The sequence below is a fragment of the Pelodiscus sinensis genome, chromosome 7 (genome assembly GCF_052426305.1).
Source record: "Pelodiscus sinensis isolate ZL-2025 chromosome 7, ASM5242630v1, whole genome shotgun sequence".
NCBI lineage: Eukaryota > Metazoa > Chordata > Testudines > Trionychidae > Pelodiscus > Pelodiscus sinensis.
The window spans coordinates 11210575-11235584 of record NC_143058.1 but is presented as its reverse complement, the minus strand read 5'-3'; the positions used below and the strand labels follow the sequence as shown (position 1 = coordinate 11235584).

Below are 25010 nucleotides of genomic sequence, written 5' to 3'. Positions count from 1 at the left end.
GGAATGATTGATATAGCATGCCGAACTTTTAACTATTCTGTCTATTATTGATGGTCAGTTTCCAGATTTGTAATCATGTTTCTCTTTTTTGTTGCAGCTAATCTCCAATATTCTCATCTTCTCCTGCACAAACATTGTAGGAGTGTGTACCCATTACCCAGCCGAGGTGTCGCAAAGACAAGCTTTCCAAGAGACCAGGGAGTGCATTCAAGCCAGGCTACATTCTCAAAGGGAGAACCAGCAACAGGTAGGAAGGAGAAAGACAAGAAATTGGAAAATGGAACTGCTGATTTGGAATGAGTCTGACAATTGTTAAGTTAGGGCCAGGTACTGAATGACCCTGTGTGATAATCCATTGTGGATGGCAGAGCAGGATTTGGGAAGGTGGAGAGGAGTGTTCAGGGGAATCTTTTCTCTCAGTTACCCATATGGAGGGGTGCCAACAAAATCCTGCTGCCTACGGAACCTGGATGCAATGAATCCTAAGCAAAGGGTTTGCATGGTTTGAGTCCCCTCTGAATCCTGTCTTGAGTACAAGTGGCATACGGGCCTTGTGATGGCCCTCCACACAGGGCATGTACTTCACCTCATTGCAAGAGAACAATGTGATGGCTTGTCAGCACATCAAATGGTACTTAGTAGTAGCAGGGCTGTTCTGTCTGTCTCTAGTACAGCATCATCTATACTAAATGACTGGAGGACAGCTAATGTGACACCTTTTATTTATTTATTTATTTATTTAAATTTTAAATAAGGGCTCTAGAAGTGATCCTGGTAATTACAGGCTGTTAAATCTAACTTCAGTACCAGGCAAATTGGTTGAAACTATAGTAAAGACTAGAATGTGAGACACATAGATGAGCATAATTTGTTGGGGAAAAGTCAACATGATTTCTGTAAAGAGAAATCATGCCTTAGTAATCTACTAGAATTCTTTGAGGGGGTGAACAAGCAGGTGGATAAGAGGGATCCAGTGGATATAGAGTATTAGATTTCCAGAAAGCCTTTGATAAGGTTTCTCACCAAGGACATGTAGGCAAAGTAAGCTGTTATGGGATAAGAGGGAAGGTCCCCGTGTGGATTGATAGCAGGTTAAAAGATAGGAAACAAAGGGTAGGAATAAGTGATCCATTTTCAGAATGGAGAGAGGTAACTAGTAGTGTCCTGCAGGGGTCTATACTGGGACCAGTTCTATTCAACATATTCATAAATACTCTGGAGAAAGGGGTAAACAGTGATGTGACACAATTTACAGATGATACAAAATTGCTCAACATAGTTAAGTCCAAAGCAGACATGAAGAGCTTCAAAAGGATCTCACAAAACTAGGTGACTGGATGACAAAATGGCAAATGAATTTCAATGTTGATAAATGCAAAAAATGCACATTGGAAAACATAATCCCAACTATACATATAAAATGATGGGTGCTGTTACCACTTGAGAGCGATCTTGGAGTCATTGTGGATATTTCTCTGAAAACATCCACTCAGTGGGTGGCAGCAGTCAAAAAAGCAAATAGAATGTTAGGAATCCTTTAAAAAGGAATAGAGAATAAGACAGAAAATATCTTATTGCCTCTATCTAATTCCATAGTACAGGCAGTCCCCGGGTTACATCAATCCGACTTACGTCGGATCCCTAGTTACAAACGGGGGGGGGCGCAGCTAGTGCGGGGTGCCTCCCCCACTGTCGCTGCCTCCGGCGGTGTGGGAGGGGCGCTTCCCCCCAGCAGACCAGGGAGACGCGGAGCTAGCGCTCTTCCCCCCCCCCCCCCAGCAGACCAGGGAGACGCGGAGCGGCTTTTCTCGTCGCGGAGGATGCGGGTCTGCTGGGGGGAACAAGACACCAGCCAAAAGGGGGCACTCCAGAGCGGAAAAATTAATTTCCTAGGGAACAGCAGGAGCAGCAGGCAGTGAGACCCATTGTGTTACAGTCCCCAGTATCTTGTTAGCGTCACGTGAAATTAACAAGTCCCTTCCAACCTGGCAGAGGTGAAGCTGAAAAATTACCCAGTGTTGTGGGTGGGCAAGAATGGGGAGGAGCAGGACAGAAGAGAAGAGGGGATAAACCCCACCCCACACCCTGGCTGGAGCGGAGCAGGGTAAGCCCCGAGGGGATGGGTCTGGTTGCAAAGTGGGTGAGTGGACAATGAGGACCCACCTGTGGCTAAACTCCTGTTCCCAACACTGATTTTTTCTTTAAAATTAATCCTGTGGATAAATTCACACACACACTTCACAGGAAGGGATTTCCATTTTCTGCTCAGCAGAATACAACAACAGCTTTGATTGTATCAATATTTCACTGTGCTCTCGAATGACTATTGATTACACTTAATACCCATTTCACTGAACCATCTGTAGCAAATTCTATTTGGAACAGTAATATGCATTGAATAAACTTTTTTTAGTTATAAAAAACAAAGATTCTGACTATTAAATGAATAACTGGGATCTTTCAGGTACTCCAAAAGGAAGATTTGGATATAGCATGAAACTTATGATCAATTTTTAATTAAAATATCAACCAAAAAAACCTTCATAGCAAAACAGTATGTGTTTTTCTTAGAATAAGGAAGTTGTATGAGGTGGAAAAGACCCTGATTCTAACTCCAGCTCCCCGTCCTCCCCCCCCAAAATATGTACCAGTTCCGACTTACATACAAATTCAACTTCAGAACAAACCTATAGTCCCTATCTTGTACGTAACCCAGGGGCTTCCTGTACACCTGCATTTTAAATACTGCATACAGATGTGGTTGCCTCGTCTCAAAAAATTTATCTTGACATTGAAAAAAGTTTATAAAAGGGCAACAAAAATGAGTAGGGATATGGAATGGCTTCCATATAAGGAGAGATTAAGAAGACTTGGACTTTTCAGTTTGGAAAAGCGATGACTAAAGGAGACATAATAGAGGTCTATAAAATCATGACTAATGTGAAGAAAGTAAATAAGAAAAAGTTATGTACTTGATCCCATAACACAAGAACTAGGGGGTCTCCAAATGAAATTAATGGATAGCAAATTTAAAACAAAAAAAAGGAAGTAGTTTTTCACTCAACGTGCAGTCAACCTGTGGAACTACTTACCAAAAGAGGTTATGAATGCCAGGTCTTTAACATGGATCAAAGAAGAGTTACATAAATCCATGGAGGATAGGTCCAGCAATGTCTGTTAGCAAGGATGGACAGGAATGGTGTCCCTGGTCTGTGTTTAATAAGCTGGGAATGGGCCAGAGGAGCTATATTACTGGATGATTACCTATTCTGTTCATTCCCTCTGGGGTACCTAGCATTGGCCACTGTCAGAAGACAGGAAACTGGGCTAGATGGACCTTTGGCATGACCCAGTATGACTGTTCTTTTGTTCTTATACATTGCATTGTATGTGGCTTTGAAGCCAAGAATACAGGTTTTTGCTGACTTACATTTTAGTTTTTAATTTCCTCTCTTTGTGTCCTGCGTTCTTTTATTTTTTAGAAAAAGGCCTAATTGCTATCAGCACATAGTTTTATTCTCAAGGGTTGTGGGTATATCTATTCACTAATTCATTCTTTGGATTTGCTGCAAAGAGCCTCTTACATCATAATAATTAGAGATGGAAAGACATTTTAGGTCATCTTTTCCTTTCCCTTGATAATGTGAGGCCGTGCCCTGCACTAAATCTTCCAATCCAATTTTAAATAACTCATGAAATGGGGCTTCTGTGACTTCCCTTGAGAAATACCTTCAGAGTTTTCATTGTGCATTCAGATAGGAGGGGGAATGAATCAGCTGAAATCGCTGTGCATTTCTGTGTGTTGTAAGGCCAACCAACACAACTGACTCTATATTAATTGGTAGCACCAGCTGCATTTGTAGATATGGCCTACGTAGATTTCCAGAAAGCCTTTGACAAGGTCCCTCACCAAAGGCTCTTAAGTAAAGTTAGTTGTCACGGGGTAAGTGGGAAGGTCCTTTCATGGATTGATAACTGGTTAAAAGACCGGAAACAAAGGGTAGGAATAAATGGTCAGTTTTCAGAATGGAGAGGTAACCAGTGGGGTACTCCCAAAGGTCTTTCCTGGGTCCACTCCTATTCAGTTTCATTTTATAAATGATCTGGAGAAAGAGGTAAACAGTGAGGGAGCAAAATTTGCAAATGATACTAAATTGCTCAAGATAGTTAAGACCAAAGCAGACTGTGAAGAGCTTCAAAAAGATCTCACCAAACTAAATGATTGGGCAGCAAAATGGCAAATGAAATGCAATGTTGATAAATTTAAAGTAATGCACATTGGAAACAATAATCCTAACTATCCATACAATATGATGGGAACTAATTTAGCTACAACTATTCAAGAGAGAGATCTTGGAGTCATTGTGGATAGTTCTCTGAAAACATCCATTCAGTGTGCAGCGGCAGTCAAAAAAGCAAACAGAATGTTAGGAATCATTAAAAAAAGGGATAAAGAATAAGACACAGAATATCTTATTACTTCTGTATAAAAACCATGGTACGCCCACATCTTGAATACTGCATTCAGATATGGACACTTCATCTCAAAAGAGATATATTAGCATTGGAAAAGGTTCAGAAAAGGGCAACAAAAATGATTAGAGGTTTGGAACGCGTCTCATATGAAGAGAGATTTAAAAAACTGGGACTTTTCAGCTTAGAAAAGAGGAAGGTAAGGGAGGATATGATAGTGGTCTATAAAATCATGGTGTGGGAAACATAAATAAGGAAAAGTTATTAACTTGTTCTCATAACATAAGAACGAGGGGTCACTAAATAAAATTGATAGGTAGCAGGTTTAAAACAAACAAAAGGAAGTTTTTCTTTACGCAACACACAGTCAACCCGTGGAACTCCTTGACAGAGGATGTTGGGAAGACCAGGACTTTAGCAGGGTTCAGAAAAGCGCTAGATAGATTCATGGAGGTTACTTACACCAATGGCTATTGGCCGGGATGGGTAGGAATGGTGTCCATAGCCTCTGTTAGTCTGGAAATGGATGACAGGAGAGGGATCACGTGATGATTACCTATTGTGTTTACTCCCTTTGGGGCATCTGGCATTGGCCACTGTCCGCAGACAGGGTACTGGGCTAGATGGACCTTTGGTCTGACCCAGTATGGCCGTTCTTATGTTCCTATGACAGTGTTCTTCTGAGCTACTGTTGGCCAACATGGGATCCATGAAATAGATATGAAAACCGAAGCATATTTTATTTATTTTGATGTCTGGTGAATAAAAGGCAACTGTTAAATGTGCCTAAAGAACGCCCTGCTAGCAAATCCCTCCCTTTTAAACAGAGAGGACTTTCCCTTGAACCTCTCCCCAGACAGTAGTTATGATGCTTGAGGGAAGAAGCAGTACATGTAGAAGTTTGTAAGTCAAAATAACAGTTTAAGCTCCACCCAGAAACCCACCAACAGCCAGTGTAGTTCCTAGAATGCTGGTGTTGTGGTCTCACAGCAAGATAGTTCGAACTAGGGTGGCTAATGTAGGCATTCGAACTTGCAAATGGAGCCCGGGATTTAAATATCCCGGGCTTCATTTGCATGTTCCCGGGCACCGCCATTTTTAAATGTCCCGTAGTTCAAACTACCTGCCTGCGGCTACACGCGGCATGTACTAGGTAGTTCGAATTAAAGCTTCTAATTCGAACTACTGTTAAACCTCCTTGTGCTGAATAACAGTGTTCTGTGCTGTTATTTAGCTCTAATTTACCCCTAAATGTCTTCTAAGAGCCCAGGAAGCAATGGAAGTGTTGGTAATGCTGCTAGACATTATTGACCTGTGGTTTGGCGCATTCTCTGGTTCAGCAGTAGTCAGGTCCCAACTCAAGTAGCTAGTAATATAGGTATGTTAGCTAGCTGGACAGAGAGTTGTATCTATCTGTAATTCTATAGCTTTATTTTGTATGTCTTTATGTAAAACAAGGAAAGAAAAATATAATTTGTGCTTGTTTCTCTCATCCTGTTTCACGACTGCCAACATAAGTATAGCAAGGCAATACTGTTCGCCTGGCCAGTATGTGCTGCGTGATATTACAGTAGGGTTGCATGTTTCATAATAGGTCTCAGTGAAATTTAAAGACAGACACTAGCAGAAATTTTTACCTAATCTCTCATGTTCCTCCTCTCCTCTCCCCCCCCCCCCAGCAAATCCGAATGTGACATGCCTTTTGCTTTACAGAAACAACCCGCATGTCATGAAATTCTGCAACACTCTTCCTCTTACAAAGGCAGTTTCTTCTCAGTTGTGTTGTCTTGTGTATGTGCTTAGCCAGTTGTATAAAATGAAGATGTCTAACTGGGACTAGTGCATTGTATTAACTTGTAGATGGGTTAGTTATTAAATGAAGGCTATTACTACTTCCTGTATTTGTGTGAGATGGCAACCTTTGGCCCTGGGTATGTGTAACCCACTCATTGTTTGACAATGATGATTTGTGCTTTTCATTGAAAGAGCTCAGAATCCTTCAAATGTTGATATAGATTGAGCCTGACAGAGGGAAATAAAGGGAAACGATACTATGCTCCTGTTACATATAGAGTAAATAGACAGCTTAAGGAACACTCTAAAAGTTCACTATGAGATTCTCACAACAAATTTTTTGGTGGCCTCAAGAATGGGGCCACCAAGTCCTGCTAGTGGCTGGTGTGACAATGTTTCCTAAAATACTTAGGTAATTTTAAGCAAAACAAGCCAATATGCACATACACATGTCTAAATTGTAATTTATTTATGAAAGGTTTTTTTCAGTCTCAGTAACAAAAAGAAATGTGCACGTCTCTCTTCTTTACTGGACCTAAATAGAATACACACACAAATAAGGTGCTTTTTTGTTTCATTTGCTGCTTTAAAAAAAAAAAAGACTTGATAGCTAGTAAATCTGCTGCTGTGAAAAGTGATACTTCTCACAGCCTCCTAGGGAGTTACTAAATCTGCTGTGACAAGTGATATTAACAAACATATAAATACCACTTTTCACAGCAGATTTACTCAGGGACAAAGTAAGCCTTGGATGGAGAGATGGGTGGGAAGGCAGCAGGGGCCAGAGAGGATGACGGGATGTTTTGATTTAATGGGAACAAACAAAGCCAATATTCAGGGCTTTGTCTTATATACTCCCTACCTGCATCCTGATTTTTTGCACTTGCTATCTGACTGCCTTGGAGCCAGGGGTGAAGCTCCACGCCTGGGTTATGGAGTCCAAAGCCCTGAAGCTGTAATCTAGGGCCTATGGCCCAACCCTAAAGTCTTGTGGCCAGGCGATCGAATCTGCCATTGCATGACTAAAGTCCAAAGCACCGTGGCTGGAACCTGCTGCCCATCCCCTGGAGATGAAGTCTAATGCCACCACCTCAAGATGGGGGAACTCACTGTCTGCTTGTTCCTTTAAGATTTGTATTTTCAGAGGCACGCAGATCCAATGCCTGCTGGGGAACCTGGAGGAGGGGGCCACTTTTTCCCCCTTACCCTCAGTCACCATCCAGTAGGCTGTGGATGCAAGAAACCCTGGTGGTTACATTTGAGAAATGCTGGCCTAGAAAGCGTGAGGCAGTGCCAGTAACCTTGTTCTTCTGATCACCATTGCTAGGCTGTAAACACAAGATCATCCTTCTGCCCTTGTGGTTGTATGATTGCACAAGACCCATGAGATGTCTTTGGATTAAGAAGCAGAGCTTTCGAATGCCTGATTATTTTTTTATTTGACCACTACTATAGAAATAATAAAATTAGTTTAGGGTGGACCCAAAACATTATGTTTTCAATATTTTTTTGTTGAAAAAATCCCAAAATCTGGTTGGGGTTAAGGGAAACTATTTTATTGGAGTTTTTACATTTTTTCATAAAATTGAAGAAAATTTACAAGGAGCAAAAATTACTAGCTATCAAGGCTGGCAAAAAACCAAAGGAAACAACAACAACTTAGTTGTGTTTCTGTTCCATTTAGGCTTAGTAAAGAATATCGACATATATGCATATTTTTGTTATTGAGTCTGTGAAATTACAATTTAGACATGTGTATGTGCATATTTGCTTGTTTTTCCTAAAGATACCTAAATATTTTAGGAACTATTGTAACAATGGCCACTAGCAAGAGTTGGTGGCTACACTCTTGAAGGCAACAAAACATTGTTGTGAGAACCCCCTAAGAAATTTTCAGAATGCTCCTTACGCTGTCTATTTACCCCAGATCTAAAAGGAGAATAGTATTGTTTCCCTTTATTCCCAGGATTTTGTCAGGCTTAATCTATTGAAGGATTTTGAGGTTTTCAGATGAAAAGCACAAATCATTGTCAAACAATGAACAGGTTATTCTTACCCCGCACTACAGAGTGCCATTAGCCTTCATTTAATGACTAATCCATGTAAAGTTCCAGACAGTTTACTACTACCAGTACTAGTAACCATAGAGTTTATAATGCTATACTTGTACACAAGTAAACAGGCAACATTTAAGACAGAAATATGATGAATTGTGTTATAATGGATTGAACTATGGAAAAGAGGGGTTTTTATGGTGATGTGAGCAATTAGTCCAAGAGAATTGACCCCTCTGAGTCATGATTGAGATTGACCTGTGGAATTCTATGTTGTTAGGAATTAATGAGCTGTTGAATAAGGTTATGGACCTTCATTTAGAGTAGATTATGATTGTGTGGTTGGTGAATAGGACAATTGTTTTCCTCCAGGCTATGTAGTAGTAATTGAACAGGAAAAAGAGATGGTAAAGTCAGGTAGAGTGTATGCATCTTTGTGATTCTGCACTGTTGCCTCTTGCCTACTAATTAGAATACATTTGAGTTGGACCAACAAAATAATGTCCATATTTTAATTTGTCTTTCTTTACAGGAAAATAAAGTCCTTTAATTAAAAGAATTTGAGGGGAAATGAGAAAATAAAAGGCAAATAAAGGATTTAGGCAACTGTGTGTTGTATCTACTCTAACTCCAAAACCACACACAAAATACCTGCACGCATACACTAAGGATGTGAATGACTAGTCGACTTTATCAGAAAGAGGCAGCAAGGGGGTAGGGGGAGAAGTGGAGGGGGTATTTCAAAGCGGCAGTGTTGCATGCAGCCTGGGGCCAGACCCCGGGCTCCATGCAGCCCTGCTGCTTTGAAACATCGCATGCAGCCCAGGGTAAGTTGGGTTGTCCCCAGGCTGTATGTGGTACGGCAAAGCGGCAGCAACGCGTGGAGCCCGGAATCAGCTGGGGACTCTCCGTGTGGCGCTGCCGCTTTGAAATGCCATGAGGAGTCTGACAACGGATTCACCACGGTTTTTCAAAGCGGCAACACCACATGAAGCCCGCGGTCAGCAGGGGAGTCCCTAGCTGACCCCGGGCTTCATGTGGCACTTTCTCCTTTAAAATGCAGCAGCAGCCCTAGGGCTGTTGCTGCACTTCAAAGGCAGAGGCGCCCTATCGACTCATTGAATAGTCAATGCAAAGTGCATCGACTATTCGATTAGTCAGTTACTCAATATTTAACATCCCTACCATACAAATGCAGATTTACATTCTGCAACTTCTGTATAAAAATTACTACCAGATTGAGGCTGATCACAAGCTACATAGATGGCCAGTGACTAAGGCTTTTCTCTGATGTTTAGGTGAAGTTACCCTATTCCCATCATTTGTAATGTGACACAATAACTCACTTTCTTAAGGTAGAAAACCGGATACCAAAAAATGTGTAAAGTGATTTTATAAAAGCTGTACTGAGCCCAAGTTAATTGTTAAAACACATTACTATTACCAATATTAATTGGTAATATTACCAGTAAGCCAGGATGCACTTTAATTGCTCAGAATGAGCATAGAATGATGTGGGTTATGGGTGACGGTGGGTAGATAATGGAATACTGTCTATATATGTATATTTACTGTGCCTTATACAATTGAGACTTGATCCTAATTGGAGTTTTTAGGTGCTACTGTAAAACTACTGCTAATAGTTTGTTGTACAATTGGGCCAAAATCTCCTGCCAGTTATATTCTCTCTCCCTCCCTCCCCAGCCATTGAGAACTTATATTGCTTGTAATGAGGAAGGCTGCCGTTGGGAGTTAAATTCCGCTCTGCCTTTTACAGATTAGTGAAGCAAAATGGGACTCTTAAGTGGATTTCAGGGGAATTGGGAAATCAGTCCTAAAGCCTTATGCCCGAGGGAGAGGCCTGTAATGATGCATGGTTTCTATAATGAGACTTCCAAGTCTACATGGGGGTTTGTCACTCTTGCTACCTGTGAAAGTGTTCAGCTAGTTGTACTGCTCTTGAACAAGTCCCTCTGTATTTTGCAGTGGCTGCTGCTTTGCAGCCCTCTGCTACAAGTTGGACCTCCCCGATCTGGCTCCCTCGGGACATGACCAGTCCCAGCCAAGGGAGTTTTTTGAACCAGGGAAGGTCGGGATGAGGTGGGGTGTGGGGCGCCAGCCTTTCCACTGGGCTCCTCTCCCCAGTTACCTGCCACAGCTGCCCTGACCCCCTGCCTGCAGCAGCCCTGCAAACTCCTCAGCCCTGCCACACCCGGGAGCTCCGGAGGCAGCCCTACATGCAGTTGCAACCCTACCAGCTGTGAGCTCTGCAGCCCTCCCTCTTCCTAGCCCCACCAGCTGTGTGCCATATGCTCTTCCTGCCTCCCCTCATGAGGGCTCTTGCTCCCCTTCCGGCTGTGGGCTCTGGTGCCCCGTGGGCTGTGTTGCCCTGCTGGCTCTGCCAGTCAGCTCTGCTCCCAGCCACTGACAACCTTTGTGCTGGGGCTCTGTAGTCCGGCAACATCCATGGTCCTTCTGGACCATAGAGGTTCAATCTGTAGTATGCACACTTGTGTACTATACAGACTTGGGCAGAGATGAAGGTGCGTCCATATGGCTCCTTCATCTGCAAGAAACCACCGCGTGGGAAGCACATACCGTGGAGTTGGTGTGCAGGATCATTTATTTTTGTTTGATAGCGTGTTCCAATTTTTCTGAGTGGGACAAGGCCCCAGGTGCCTTGATGGCAGAATCAGCTTGCCTCATTTATGGAGACCATACCTCTTGCTTTTGCTCAGCAGTCAGTGAACTGATGGCTTCATTTTTCTCAGATAACAAACAATGTGTGTTTATTAACTGAGATGCAGGTGTTTTAATTGGTTCATCTGTCTGACTCAACAGGAGCGTCTCCTGCTCTCTGTACTTCCTCGTCATGTTGCCATGGAGATGAAAGCCGACATTAATGCCAAACAGGAGGATATGATGTTTCATAAGATCTACATCCAGAAGCACGACAATGTCAGGTAAGAGCTGCTGACTGAATCCCAGCTGGCAAGGGAGGCAGGGGGCCATACTGAGCCCCACCCCCAAGTTACAGAGAATTAAAGTACGCAGATGGCAGGGACACACAATCCAAAATAAGTAACAGCTAGAAAATTGAATTAAAAAGCAGCACTAACAGACATCCGTGAGTTTGTGCGTGGGATGGGGCAGCAGCATTCTCTGCATCTGCAGCATCTTCCTTTTGGGAAGTAGTTTCTACAATATTCTTCTTCCAAGAACTTTTCCTAGAACCCTTCACGCTTTTTAGAAAGGTGCTGAGGATTGACAAGTTTGGTTGCTTGTTTAAGTGTTGAGTAAGCCAGTTCTGACTTGCAGCCCTTGGGTGAGAAAAGAACTGCAGAGTCAAATTGCTCTTAAGGTGACTTGAATATTCACCACTAGCCTTAAACAACAAGCTTTGTTATCAGCGAGAACGGGCAGCTACAGACAGCATACCAGTGTTCCACAGCTCCTCGGCCTAGCCCTTTAGAGAAGGTCCCACAAGAAACAGACACTGACTTTATGGTGAGCAATCCACAATCAAATACAATGTGTGTGTATTGCTGAGAGTCTTGCAAGTATTTTTAAGCACTGTCACGCCCATTGATTTCAAGGGAAGCTGGAGATACAGTAGCAGCTTGGATAGTGAGAGAGGTGTTTGGAAGAACAGAGAGGGGATGAAGACATATTAATTTATCTCGGCATTTTTTTAAGAAGTAAAGACTGATGTCCCCTGGATGTTGGTGAATAATTTAGTTTTGATGCAACTCCTCTCTGTTGCAGGAGTAAACCTGCTTGAGGTTGTTTTTGGCCTTTGTTGAGCCAGACTATGAAGTGTTTTGGTAGCTCTCCTCCAGCCATGGTGCTAGATAAACTAGGGAATAAATCTTTCTCTTTCCTCTCATCAGTGCTATGAAAGGCTACAACTTTTAATGATTCAGAAGTAAAATATGCAGCTTTGAAATGAATGCAGATTTGTATGGTAACTGGTTTACTGATTTTCCAGAGGAGGTATATTAAATTACATCAGTACAGTACTTGTAATATGTCCTACTGCATTTTTATGTGTACCATTTTTTCCATACTCAGTTTGTTGGCCAGAACCTACAAGTTTGTTGGATATTTGAATAGCATGTGAGCTGTTGTATAAGTAGTATTACAGGACAGCCACATATCATCATATTGGGTAGTATCAAACTAGCTTTTTTTGATGCTGCAATTCCTAATTTGGAATAGAGGACATGCAAATGAAATAATCATTATGAACATCTGATTGTCTTTTTAGGACAATACTTCCTCTGATATTTTGTTTGATATACTAGTAACTTTCCTCAAATAACGGGGAGCAAGCTTAACTGCTCTTTCATCTTTATTTTGTTGAAACCATATTATATAAAGCTGGGCTGAGATGAAAATATCTAGAGTTAAAATACATCTTCAGTATGGACTCTTCTATAACAAACAATCAAAAACAAATTCTATCAATGTTTAAGGGTAAAATAGAATATGGCTTTCCACTAGTAATGTATAGTGTCGCAAATAAGGTAGTAATTACAGTTGAAATTATATAATGCTAATAGTTCTCTCTTCAGTTGTGAAATCTGATTAGAATTTTTCAGACAAGTTATACTTAATATGATTTCTTTTGACTGGGGAGGTGTAATAGGGTATTTCAAATGTGATGAGAGAACAGCAGATTCAAAGGAGATATTTTCTAGTCCTTGTCTAAGTAGTGCTATAATAGATATGTTCTGCCTTAGCAACCAACCAGGAATTGGATCCAAAGCAGAGATTGCCCTCAATCCATGTATCATGTCTTTGATATGAAATGCACAAATCTTATTAGGGTTTCTTGAGGGTCTCTAGGCAACAAGTTAATAAAGTTAGAAACAGAGGCTGGTAGACTCAATATGTAGTATACTCTTTAGTGATTTGAAGCTCGTTCAAGAAGTTGAACAAGTTGAAGTTGAACAGATGTTATTTCAACTGCTATTAGAGAGATTTAGAAGACTGTTCCCTTTTTTTCCCCTGATTTGTTTTCTTCCCTCTTTAGTTTATATATAATGAAAAAGGGTCTCAAGGAAATTATTTTCCACACAAAATGAGACCTCCTCATTTCAGATAGGGCACTGTGGTATTTGTGTGTAATATGGGTAGTTCCCAAATCTCAGAGACACTTATTTGATCATGCTGAACATAGGTGCCGACTTTCCCTCTAGCTGGGAGTAGTTGACCCCCAGGTGCTGCCTCCCTTCCACTCCTTCCCCCGAATTCTTCCTCTGCTTCACCCTGATCCATTCCATCCCTTTTCCCCAAGCCCCGCCCCTTGGCTTCTTCCCTGAACATACCCTTTTCCCATTCCTCCCCCTGCCTCTTGGAGCTTCTGGAACACTGGGAATCAGCTGTTCGCCAGGCTCCAGAAGCAGGGAGAGGCTAGGGGAGGAGTTGGTCAGCAGGGCTACCAGTGGGTGAGAGGTGCAGGGGGCAAGGGAGATAGGAGAAGGTGGGCTGCCTTAGGGTGCTCAATTAATTTTCCCCTGTGGGTGCACCAGCCCCCGAGCACCCACAGAGTTGGCATCTACGGCGCTGAATGCCATGCTCCTTCACTGCTCTGTCCCTCTGTCTCGAATGCCTGCAAGCTAAATCTTAGACTAACTGGAATATTGCAGCAATCTGTGGAGGCATATGGTATAATCTGAATAGTTTGTAGCTGATATACCTCGGGTTTTGATGCAGCGTTGACAAATGGAGAATTTGAGGTAAGACAGTTGCGAGATAAGAGTCACAAACCAATAAACAAGGATCTAAAAGTGGTTTAAGGGGACAAGTTATGTACATAAATCAACAATCTGAAAGAGGGCTTTGGAGCTGCAAGAGAGCAATTGATGGTCAAATGGGACCTCAAGTTGATGACCAATTAGTTGGTAGAGAAAAATAGCAACAGAGATGGTGATAGAATCCAGTGAAGGTACCCTCAGTATAAACAGACAAAGCCCTTTATTATTTTTTAATCAAGGTTGCTAAGTAACATTAAAGGTGAAACATGCATACCAAAGAACATTACATCCAACTTCCCCCCACACACACATACACACAGCCCAAGGCATATAAAAACATAAAGTCATCATTGATAAAATCTTTGTGTTCTCTGCAGATTAGAGGTGTGGTGAATAATCAAGAGGACAGGTCACTGACACAGAGTTGTCTGGATTGCTCAGTAAGCTGGGCACAAGCAAACAATATGTATTTTAACGAGGCCAAATGTAAATGTGTGCATCTTGGAATGAAGAATATAAAATATATTTACAGAATCAGAGAGTCTATCCTGGGAAACAGTGAGTCGGATTTTTCTAAAAGAGATGCTCTAGTTTAAACAGGAATCATTTCAGGGAACTCCTTTGGTCTCTGTTGCACAAGAGGTAAGACTAGGTTACAGTGGTCTTTCTGTCAATTGTAGACAAGTGATAAATATTCAAATATCCTAACAGCTTATATGACCCTTTCAATAAATATGCAAAAATATAACACAACACATTCCAAAGATAACCTTTACTCTGCCCCCACATTGAGTCCACAGAGTAAATTCCTGAAAGGGGCTGAGTTGAGCATCTTGTAGGATCAACATCGTAAATGGTAAACTCTTCCGGTCATAGACCTTGCCTCCTCCATGTCCAGTCAAATATTAAGAACCTCATCCAAAGCCCATTGGAATCAATGGAAAGGCTATCAGTCACTTCAGTGGATTTTAACTCTGGCCTAAGTGCAATCAGCACTCAACAAATAGTAACTAGAAAAAGTAAGTGAACCAAATAAGTATCAATGCCCAAACCAAATCTCAATAATTTTGGAGTGCATTTTGCCACATTCTCAGTTGTTAATCAGTCTGAACAAAGGAGAAGTCTGTGCATTTGACCATGTCTAAAGCACATGCTAGCTGGCATGTTTTAATAAACACCTCTTTAAACACTAGAATGTATTGGGCTTCATGCCTCTTAAAAACATGTTAGCTGGTTGTGGTTGAAGTGAGAGGTGTGGTGAGTCTAGAGATTTCCACAACCAGCTAACACTTAAAAGAGGGAGAGAGAGAGAGAGCACATGCTTTGTTGAATTGATGCCTTAACAAACATGTTTTAAACACTGGAGTAAACAGGTTTTAAGTGCTAGTTGAAGTCAATGGGGCTTAGGTTTACATTTGAAGTTAAGTATGCACTCAAGCGTTTTGCTGAATTGTGGCGGAAAATGTGCTATGAAATTTCTTTTCAAATACAGTCTTTTTTCTTAGTCTAGATGTGGCCTTATTTAGAGCAAAGGGAAAATGACTTTAGAGCTAGTTTTACGTCTCCTCTACTTCTACTTCAGAGAAATGAAAAAAATAAGTAAGAGTATGGGAAAAGAAGATGTGATTTGGAACAAATTATTCCTTTCACACAGGAGTCAGGCAAGAAGACCATTGCCTCGAGTAGGCTCTGTAAAACCTTCTCTACTGGGAATTATTCATTACTGTGGGAACTTAAAGCCTATGTGTGTACCAAGAAACCTGTTGATGGGCGCAGTATATAAATCAAATGAATAATAGAATTTAACTGAAAATTGGCAGGCATGCTTTTTCCTTTAATCTGTGCAACAGTCAAGAAAAAATTTTGTTTGAGGTTGGAAAAAGCCAACCAGTTTTGTTTGTTTTTTTTAGTGTCATAAAAAGTTTTTAAAAAAATCTAAGTTCTGTGTTAGATAAAAGCCATTGTATCTAGGTAATTCAGAAACATGTTAAGTCAGAACTGGGGGCTATGCCTGCCCATTGAATGTGGTTTCCTGTTGTTGATTAATTAACAGAAACGTTTCTTTGGTAGTTAATAGAAGTGGGCATAGTTTGTATGTTTGTTTATTGTTTCCACTAGAATTTTGTAAATCAGTGTCACATAACGAAGCTTTTCTAGTGCTCTCACACATTAGCTGAAATAGGCGGATCCTGTTGTCTACTCTGTTTTGGGTTACGTTTGCATTTATTTGTTCAAAGATGATTTTAGGATTATTCCAGGAATAATCTCTGAGAATCACCATTAGACTAATGCTTCAGAGATAGGGAACGCAGTGGAAAAGGCTTTCACCTGGCTTCCTTGCCCAGAAGTTCTCTTAATCCCTCATAATTTTGTAGCCCTTTTTGTACCAGTTGTCTGCCTGGCTGCTGACTTATGCATTGTTGGTATGCACTCAGTAGGGTCGACGTTCATCACGGTCCCTGGGGAAAGGTGTGGGGGGAGGGGATGAGGTCAGAAGTCGTGGAGCCAAAGGCAGTGAGCTCTTAGTGCTGCCCAGACTGCAGCATGCCCACCCCACTCGCAGCTCTCGGAGCCAAGCAGCAATTCAAAGGGACGCAGGGCTCTGGCCAGTGGTGCAGTACTGGCGGCAGCAGCTATGAGCTCCAGGCTCCCTTAAATCACTGGACCCCGGGGCAGTTGTGCCCTCCCTGCTCCACCTCACCCCTCGTGGAGGGCCCGTATGCCATATCATATTTAATTGACATTTACAGGACAGAGTGAACAGAATTAAACGAGAATTACAAGTGCAATAGTGTGTTCAATACCTAAAAATCCTGCAAGCAGGTTTCAGAAATATAAAATATACTAGAAGATTTACCCCGCGTTGCTCAGGTCCTTAACTTAAAGTTTTGTTTTTCTTCATTTAAATCATTGCTCCGGAGTGGAGCTGGGGGTGAAGGATTCAGGATGCAGGCTGGCCCAGAGAGAGAGGACTACCCCAGCCCTCTGTCATTTGCAGCAGCTTGGGGCCAGGTGAGACCTGTCTGTCCAGGGCTGTTGCAGCTGCAGTGTGCACAACTCGGGGAGGGGTGTATGACCTCCAGCTGGAGGACAGATAGACATGCAGACAGACATACAGACAAACTCTCTGAAATACGTAGTAGATAGCTGTCTCTTTCTCCGCCTCTTGGCCCAATGGGGTTGTAGACGTCCCAGTCCTCATCTCTGGCCCCATTCCCCCATTCCCCCTCTCCTCCCCCCCCCCGCCAGTGGTCATTCTGCAGTATAAGCCCCTCCTCCCTTTCCATTTTATGAGAAACAGTCTAATACCTGGCACATCCCATTGTGTTGGCACAACCAAACCCTGACTTTGATTTAAGTTATGAGAGGAAGCTGCCTACCAAAGTTGGTGCTCCTAGAAAAGGCCTTCTTGTAGATTGTTGTACAAAGTTATTCTATCTTTGGTCTATTTTTAAATTATGCTCAACATGGAAAACCAACATATCCCTTTCTAAGTGTTATTGGCTGTTAATGTTTTTACTTATTTGTAGTCATGTTTCTTTGGTTAATCTGAATGTCTCTCCATCCCAGACCAAAAGTATGTGGCTTTTTACAAAAAATAGTCCGTTTGTCTCCCTTTCTAGAAACTAGTCTTTCGTAGACCATGTAAGGAATACATCTTTACAAGTGGAACTTTTTTTTACCTCCAAGTGTCTGAATAATTTTCATAGCAATGAAGAGATACAACTGATCTTCCATGTACGGTGGTATTTTTCCATGTATTTTAAACTAGATCATTTACCCATAGTCTCCTATAGACAACCACCTAACCTCAAGATGATTCTTACCAACCACCACAGGACATACCACACTAATACCAACCCTGGTACCTTCCCTTGCAACAAACCCCGTTGCCAGCTTTGTCCACATATTCATTCTGCTGATACCATTATTGGACCTAACCAAGTGAGTTATAAGATCAAGAACACATATTCCTGCGCATCCAGAAATATAATCTATACTATCATGTGCCGAAAGTGTCCGTCTGCTATGTACATTGGACAAACATCTCAGACACTTCGCCAAAGGATTAATGCCCACAAAACAGATATCAGACAAGATCACAAAGAGAAAACAGTTTCTTGCCACTTTAACCAGAAAGGACACTCTCTAAATGACTTAGCCACCTGCATTCTGCTACAAAGACCTTTTACATCTGCACTTGAAAGGGAATCCTCTGAACTGTCATTCATGTTAAAATTCGACACTTGCCAACAGGGACTTAACAAGTCTTTGAACTTTCTCACCCATTACCAAGACAGTTTCCCCAATTATCACATGTAATACCATTAACTCACAAACATCCCACTCTCCCTACCTTTAATATCAGCAATTCACAGACACTTACCTTCCTTCCTCCCCCTTCCCACCCCCCCACCCCCCGCATCCCCCTTCTGTTCTGCAATGTGATTTGTCCTTTTCATATTTGTTCATTTTTTTTAATTGTATCCTTTGGTATATATGGTTGTGACTACTTTCTTCCACTATTTGATCTGAGGAAGTGGGTCTGGCCCACGAAAGCTCATCATCTAATAAACCATCTTGTTAGTCTTTAAAGTGCTACATTGTCCTGCATTTTGCTTCAACTACCCCAGACTAACACGGCTACATTTCTATCATCATTTACCCAGCGTTGCTTGTTTTTATTCATATAAATCATTGCTCTGGGGTGGGGCTCGGGGTGAGGGGTTCAGGATGCAGGCTGCCCCTGGAGAGAGGACTACCCCAGCCCTTTCTCATCGAGGCAGCTTGGAGCCAGGTGAGAAGTGCCTCTCCATGGCCGCTGCCATTCCAACCAGCACAGCCGGGAGAAGGGTGCATGTCCTTGGGCTGGGGCAGGTCTATTCACCTGCTCCCTGCACTCCAGAGAATGCAGCAAACTGTGCACTTTTCCCTCACTCCATGACAAAGGGGAACACCCAGCAGTGTCCCCGTAGGATCTTCAGCCCCCTTCACCATCCCTAAAGGGTGCCAAGGAGTGGGAGGCTGAGGGCTGGGGATATCTCAAGCCCAGCCAGCCCCTTTCACCTGCCTGGTGATTCGGTCTCTTTTCTGTATGGTTTTATGAGAAGCAGCTTGAATGGATAAAAGAAAGTCTGTTCAGAACCTTATTCAGGACTTCCTGGGAATGAGTTCATAGTTTTCTCTTTATTGTTATGGAAAGTAAAGTTCAGAGATTAATTTATCCACAATTAAAATATGATTTCCTGTCACTTTTGGCAGTAATTTACTTTTCCAGACTCTGTTAAAGTGCATTTGGAATGATGGTGATAGTCAAAATGAAAAGATATTTTCGGTTAATATATTCTACTGCACTGTAAATTAGCAGGTTTTATGAGTTTTTATAGAGACAAAGTTCTTCCTCCAAACCTCCCTGAGTGATTGTATGAGAATTATTTCTGACAAATACAGATACTTATAGAATGACTTGACCTTTCCCACGTCTGTGTGTTAAATATAAAGCCATTGTCAAATATAATCAGGAAAGGAGTTCCCAAGACCATACCAGTCTTTAAAAAAAAAAACAGCAAGGTGAATTGTGCAATTAAGTCAGTTTGTTTTATCTTGAATGAGATTGTAGCTGACCCAAAAACACTAAAATATTCATGGATTGTGAAACTGAACTGATGCTTTCCAGGTGGAAATTTAAACTTACAGTGTTGCCAGTGCTATTTATAATAACCCATTGCCATGGTAATGGCTTAATGATATCTAGGTTTAGCCAAATATAGTCATTTCAGTACTATACTAAACAAAGTTTAGCAGTCCTCTGAAAAAGACAAAAGATTGGCAGTGTCATCTAAATTCCTCTGTTTCACAAATTTATTTTAGAGATGGTATCCAGGCATGGTGAAAGTGACAATATCCTCTTTATGTAATTCTTGTGAATTGTGTACTGAACAAGATTAACCTGATATTGTAAACTGTTTAAAATAGTTTGACAACTTGGATTATACTGTTTGCAGAAATAAATCATTGGATGCCACTCTCTATAGGCACTGTAAATGAGAAACATGTTTGACTACCTTTCCAAATCAATTATGTGTTAGCATCAAAACTTAAAAAAAAACACCCTTAATTATAGAATCATAGAATTATAGGATTGGAAGGGACCTTGAGAGATCGAGTCCAGCCCCCCGCCCTCAAGGCAGGACCAAGCTCCGTCTACACCATCCCTGACAGATGTCTATCTAACCTGTTCTTAAATATCTCCAGAGAGGGAGATTCCACCCTCATTAAACATGTTTTCAATTAGACCAAATCAGTATAATTAGACAGAGAAACCATATTCTTGGCATCTGATAGCATTTCTGCTAGACTTTCTATGACTCCTCTGTAAAATGGATTTAATAATCCCTTTCTTCAGAGGTGAATTGTGGTATTTAACTAATAGTTTGTAAAGTTCTTTGAGGTCCTACGATGTAAGACACTATATGATTGCAAATAATTACTTTTGGATAATAATCCTCATCTGAGATTGCTAAAGAGCTCAGATTTTATTTTAAAGTTCAATTAAAATTGTCTAGATATCTGTTTATTTTCGCCCTCAAGCCTAAATGTTTCTTCTTTTAAAGGAAATATCAGTCCAAACACTGTCACACAACTTGGTTCTAATTGAAGCTAGTACAAAGGTTCCTTCAGAATAACTTTAAATGGGTACATTGATGTTAATGCAATAGTCTATCAACTCTGCTTGCTAATTAATGGTGTTTTCTTGGTGGCACACATAGGTTTAGCTCTTGATTTTCTGGCTAGCTAAATTACAACACCTCTCTCTTGAAACCAAATTAGTTTATAATGGGCATATTCTATCAAGTCCAGTTCAAACTGGTGAGTTCCATCTGTTAATAGGTTTGTCAACTGACTGTTATTAGTCAGTAACGCATCTGGATTTATATTTTTGTATTTTCTTCTTGTGGCAGTTAAAGATAAGTAGAAGAGAGTTTAATGTGGCCATCTGCAATAAATAAATAATACCGTACAACGAACGTGTAATAGTCACTACCTGGATATTTTTGGTGCCTCCAAAAATAATCTAAAAATAATGTGGCTACAATTTCCATAGAAAACATCCTCATTGCGATGAAGCTATACCAGTTAGTGTTCAGATAGCTGCTGCCCAATCTCTCCTCTTCCTTCACTTTCCCAATTCTGTCAGCTTATGTGCAGATGATGGTTTACATAGCTGAAAACATGTGAGTAGGTGTTAAGCATGTCTCTCAGTTCCTTGTGATATTTTACCTAGCAGTCATAGACCAAATCTGTAGCTTTCCTTTCCCTTCCTTTCCTTTCCTTTCCTTTCCTTTCCTTTCCCGTCTTCTGCAGCCTTTTTTTTTTTTTTTTTTTTTTTTGTGGGGGGCCGGGAGGGGATTCTCATCTACTCAATATAGGTTTTAATACAGTGCACATCCTTGAAGTTTCCAAGTGCCTTCCAGACGGGAAGTAAGCAATAGGGCTATATATCTATCACAAAAAAACAAGACTGTGTAGCACTTTAAAGACTAACAAGATGGTTTAATAGGTGATGACCTTTCGTGGGCCAGACCCACTTCCTCAGATCAACTAGTGGAAGAAAATTGTCACAACCATATATACCAAAGGATACGATTTTAAAAAATGAACACACATGAAAAGGACAAATCAAATTTCAGAACGGAAGGGAGATGGAGGGGAGGGAAGGGGGGGAGGTAAATGTCTGTGAGCTAATGATATTAGAGGTGATAATTGGGGAAGCTATCTTTGTAATGGGTAATATAATTAGCGTCTTTATTCAAATTTGAGTGTAAAGTGTCAAATTTAAGCATGAAATTCAGAGGATTCTCTTTCAAGTGAAGTCTTAAAAGGTCTTTGAAGCAGGATGCAGGTAATCAAGTCGTTGAGACAATGTCCTTTCTGGTTGAAATGGCAAGAAACTGTTTTTGCTTTGTGATCCTGTCTGATATCTGTTTTGTGGGCATTGATCCTTTGGCAAAGTGTCTGAGACGTTTGTCCAATGTACATAGCAGACGGACACTTTTGGCACATGATTGCATAAATTATATTTCTGGATGCGCAGGAATATTTGTTCTTGATCTTATAACTCACTTGGTTGGGTCCAATAATAGTATCAGCAGAGTGAATATGTGGACAAAGCTGGCAACGGGGTTTGTTGCAAGGGAAGGTACCAGGGTTGGTATTAGTGTGGTATGTCCTGTGGTTGTTGGTAAGAATCATCCTGAGGTTAGGTGGTTGTCTATAGGAGACTATGGGTCTATAGGAGACTATGGGTCTGTCTCCCAGAGCCTCTTGGAGTTTAGTATCCTGTTTCAGTATAGGCTGTAGTTTATTGATAATGTGTTGGACAGGTTTAAGTTGGGGGCTGTAGGTGATGACAAGTGGTGTTCTATTGTTGGTTTTCTTGGGTCTGTCTTGAAGTAGTTGGTTTCCAGGTATTCGTCTGGCTCTTTCAATTTGCTTTTTTATTTCTTTGGGTGGATCGTTGAGGTTTATAAATGCTTGGTAGAGATCCTGAAGTTTCTGGTCTCTGTCAGTTGGATTGGAGAAGATGCAGTTGTATCGAAGGGCTTGGCTATAGATGATGGATCGTATGATGTGTTCTGGATGGGAGCTGGAAGCATGTAAGTCACTGTATGAGTCAGTGGGTTTTCTGTAGAGAGTGGTGTCTAATTTTCCATTGCTGATTTGTACTGTACTTTGTGATCAGACAGGATCACAAAGCAAAAACAGTTTCTTGCCATTTCAACCAGAAAGGACATTGTCTCAACGACTTGATTACCTGCATCCTGCTTCAAAGACCTTTTAAGACTTCACTTGAAAGAGAATCCTCTGAACTGTCATTCATGCTTAAATTTGACACTTTACACTCAAATTTGAATAAAGACGCTAATTATATTACCCATTACAAAGATAGCTTCCCCAATTATCACCTCTAATATCATTAGCTCACAGACATTTACCTCCCCCCCTTCCCTTCCCTCCATCTCCCTTCTGTTCTGAAATTTGATTTGTCCTTTTCATATGCGTTCTTTTTTTTTAATTGTATCCTTTGGTATATATGGTTGTGACAATTTTCTTCCACTATTTGATCTGAGGAAGTGGGTCTGGCCCACGAAAGCTCATCACCTATTAAACCATCTTGTTAGTCTTTAAAGTGCTACACAGTCCTGTTTTTTGTTTCAGCTGCACCAGCCTAACACGGCTACATTTCTACCACTATATATCTATCATGTTGTCTTCATCTCCCCAGGAGGAGGAGCATGGGATCACTGTGTTCTTGTGAGAAACCATTTTGCAGCCTCAAAGCCAGAGCCAAAGCAGAATACATCTGGTTCTTCAGGGCAGACCTCTTGGGTTCTCAATGGTGGCTGTACACTCCTAAGTGGTGGGGACTATGCTGAATGGGAAGCTGCATTGTGAATAAATCAGGGATGGGCTGTTTATTCCGGTTTATGTGGATCCAGTGAGAGTATGCAGTGGTGCCGTGCCTGCTCTTGCAGTCCAAAGGGTAAACACAGCAAATGTGAGAGAGATGCATAACGTTCCCGCACCATCATCCTGGAGGAAGGGTGGTAGATTTCACTTCCTGAACTGCGCTGCACTCTACTTGCAGAAACATCTCCAGCCTGAACAGTTTGGCTTTATCAGGGCAGGGTGAAATTAATCTTAAATAATTTTCATAAACCCTAAGAATCTTTGAGATGGCAGTAACTTCCGTAACTACCAACCCATGTTGCATTTGAACCAATTAGTGAAAAAAATTCTGTAGTTTACTCCTAATTGCCTGAGTCATCCTGTCTGCTCATGATTTCTCATGAGCCATGTGATGGAGCAAGTATGTGTCTTTTGGGGAAAGACACTAAATCTAAAATCTGCCTGTGAAAGGAGCATCTGCATTTCACAGTATTTATTGTGGCTGATCTAACATTGGCTTCAAAATTACACAATAAGATGGGAGACATAGATCAAAGGGCACACTTCAAAGTAGTATTTAGTCCCAAATCACTCTCCATATGCTGAGCATGGGCAGAAGGGTGAGAAGCATCTTCCCTACTTACTGCCAGTCCAGGGATCACGCCCCATGCGGTGACAAGAACTGCCTGTCATGGGCACATTCACCTTCAGCTGTAACCAATAAGAAAACAGGACCAGCTATAAAGTGGGAAGAACAACTAGGGAAAGGGAGGCAGAAAGCCATGGGATAGCAGAGGGGCTTCAGCCCCTCTCCAGCCTGCCTCTGGGAAACACACTGGGCGGGAGGGAGGAGGGGGGGAAAAAAGGATACTGCAAGCCCTGGAGTTCAAGGGCTTATAGACTTAAATCAAGTTAAGAGGTTACAAACTGGTCTAACTGTAGGTGAAGTGAAGGGCCCAGTTAGGAGAAAGCTGGGAGCAGTAGAGAGACTGCTCACGAGCAGTTGGCACACATCTACACACACAGCTGCTCGTCGTCATAATAAAAAGGAGAACAAATACATGGAAATTTGCTTACAGCTCTCATTTGAGAGCAGGGCTGGCCCAAGCCCTTTTGGCGCCCTGGTCCTGGGCGTGCGGCACCGTCCCCGGGCGCAGGGCGCATGCACAGGCCCACACCTGGGGCGCACAGCGCATGCGCGGACCAATCATGGCTGACACACAGCCCGGGGCCCACTCCCGGGGCACACGGCACATGCGCTGCCCAGCCCGGCCAGTGCTGCTGGTGCACGGGCCGGGCCGTGCAGGGCCCTGCAGCCATGGGGGCAAAGGCGCTGGTGTCCGGCGCCGCAGGGCCGGCACTGCGGGAGCTGGGCGCGCAGCTCCTGATGGCAGCTGTAAGGGACGCTGTGAACCCCTTACAGCTGCCATCAGGCGCTCCCCATGGGTTGGCACCCTGGGCAGCTGCCCAGCTCACCTAT

General features: G+C 42.0%; 1 protein-coding gene across 2 annotated transcripts in view; it reads left to right on the top strand.

Moving 5' to 3' along the window:
* Window positions 1–25010, top strand: part of ADCY5 (adenylate cyclase 5) — a 330673-nt gene that overhangs the window by 167553 nt on the left and 138110 nt on the right. For both annotated transcript variants that reach the window (XR_012905123.2, XM_025178780.3), the window contains exons 2-3: window positions 98–247; window positions 11163–11284. Coding sequence is in view for 1 of the 2 variants with exons in the window: in XM_025178780.3 (XP_025034565.3) it covers window positions 98–247; window positions 11163–11284 (272 nt within the window). In the remaining variant the exon portion in view is untranslated. The remainder of the gene's footprint in view (window positions 1–97; window positions 248–11162; window positions 11285–25010) is intronic.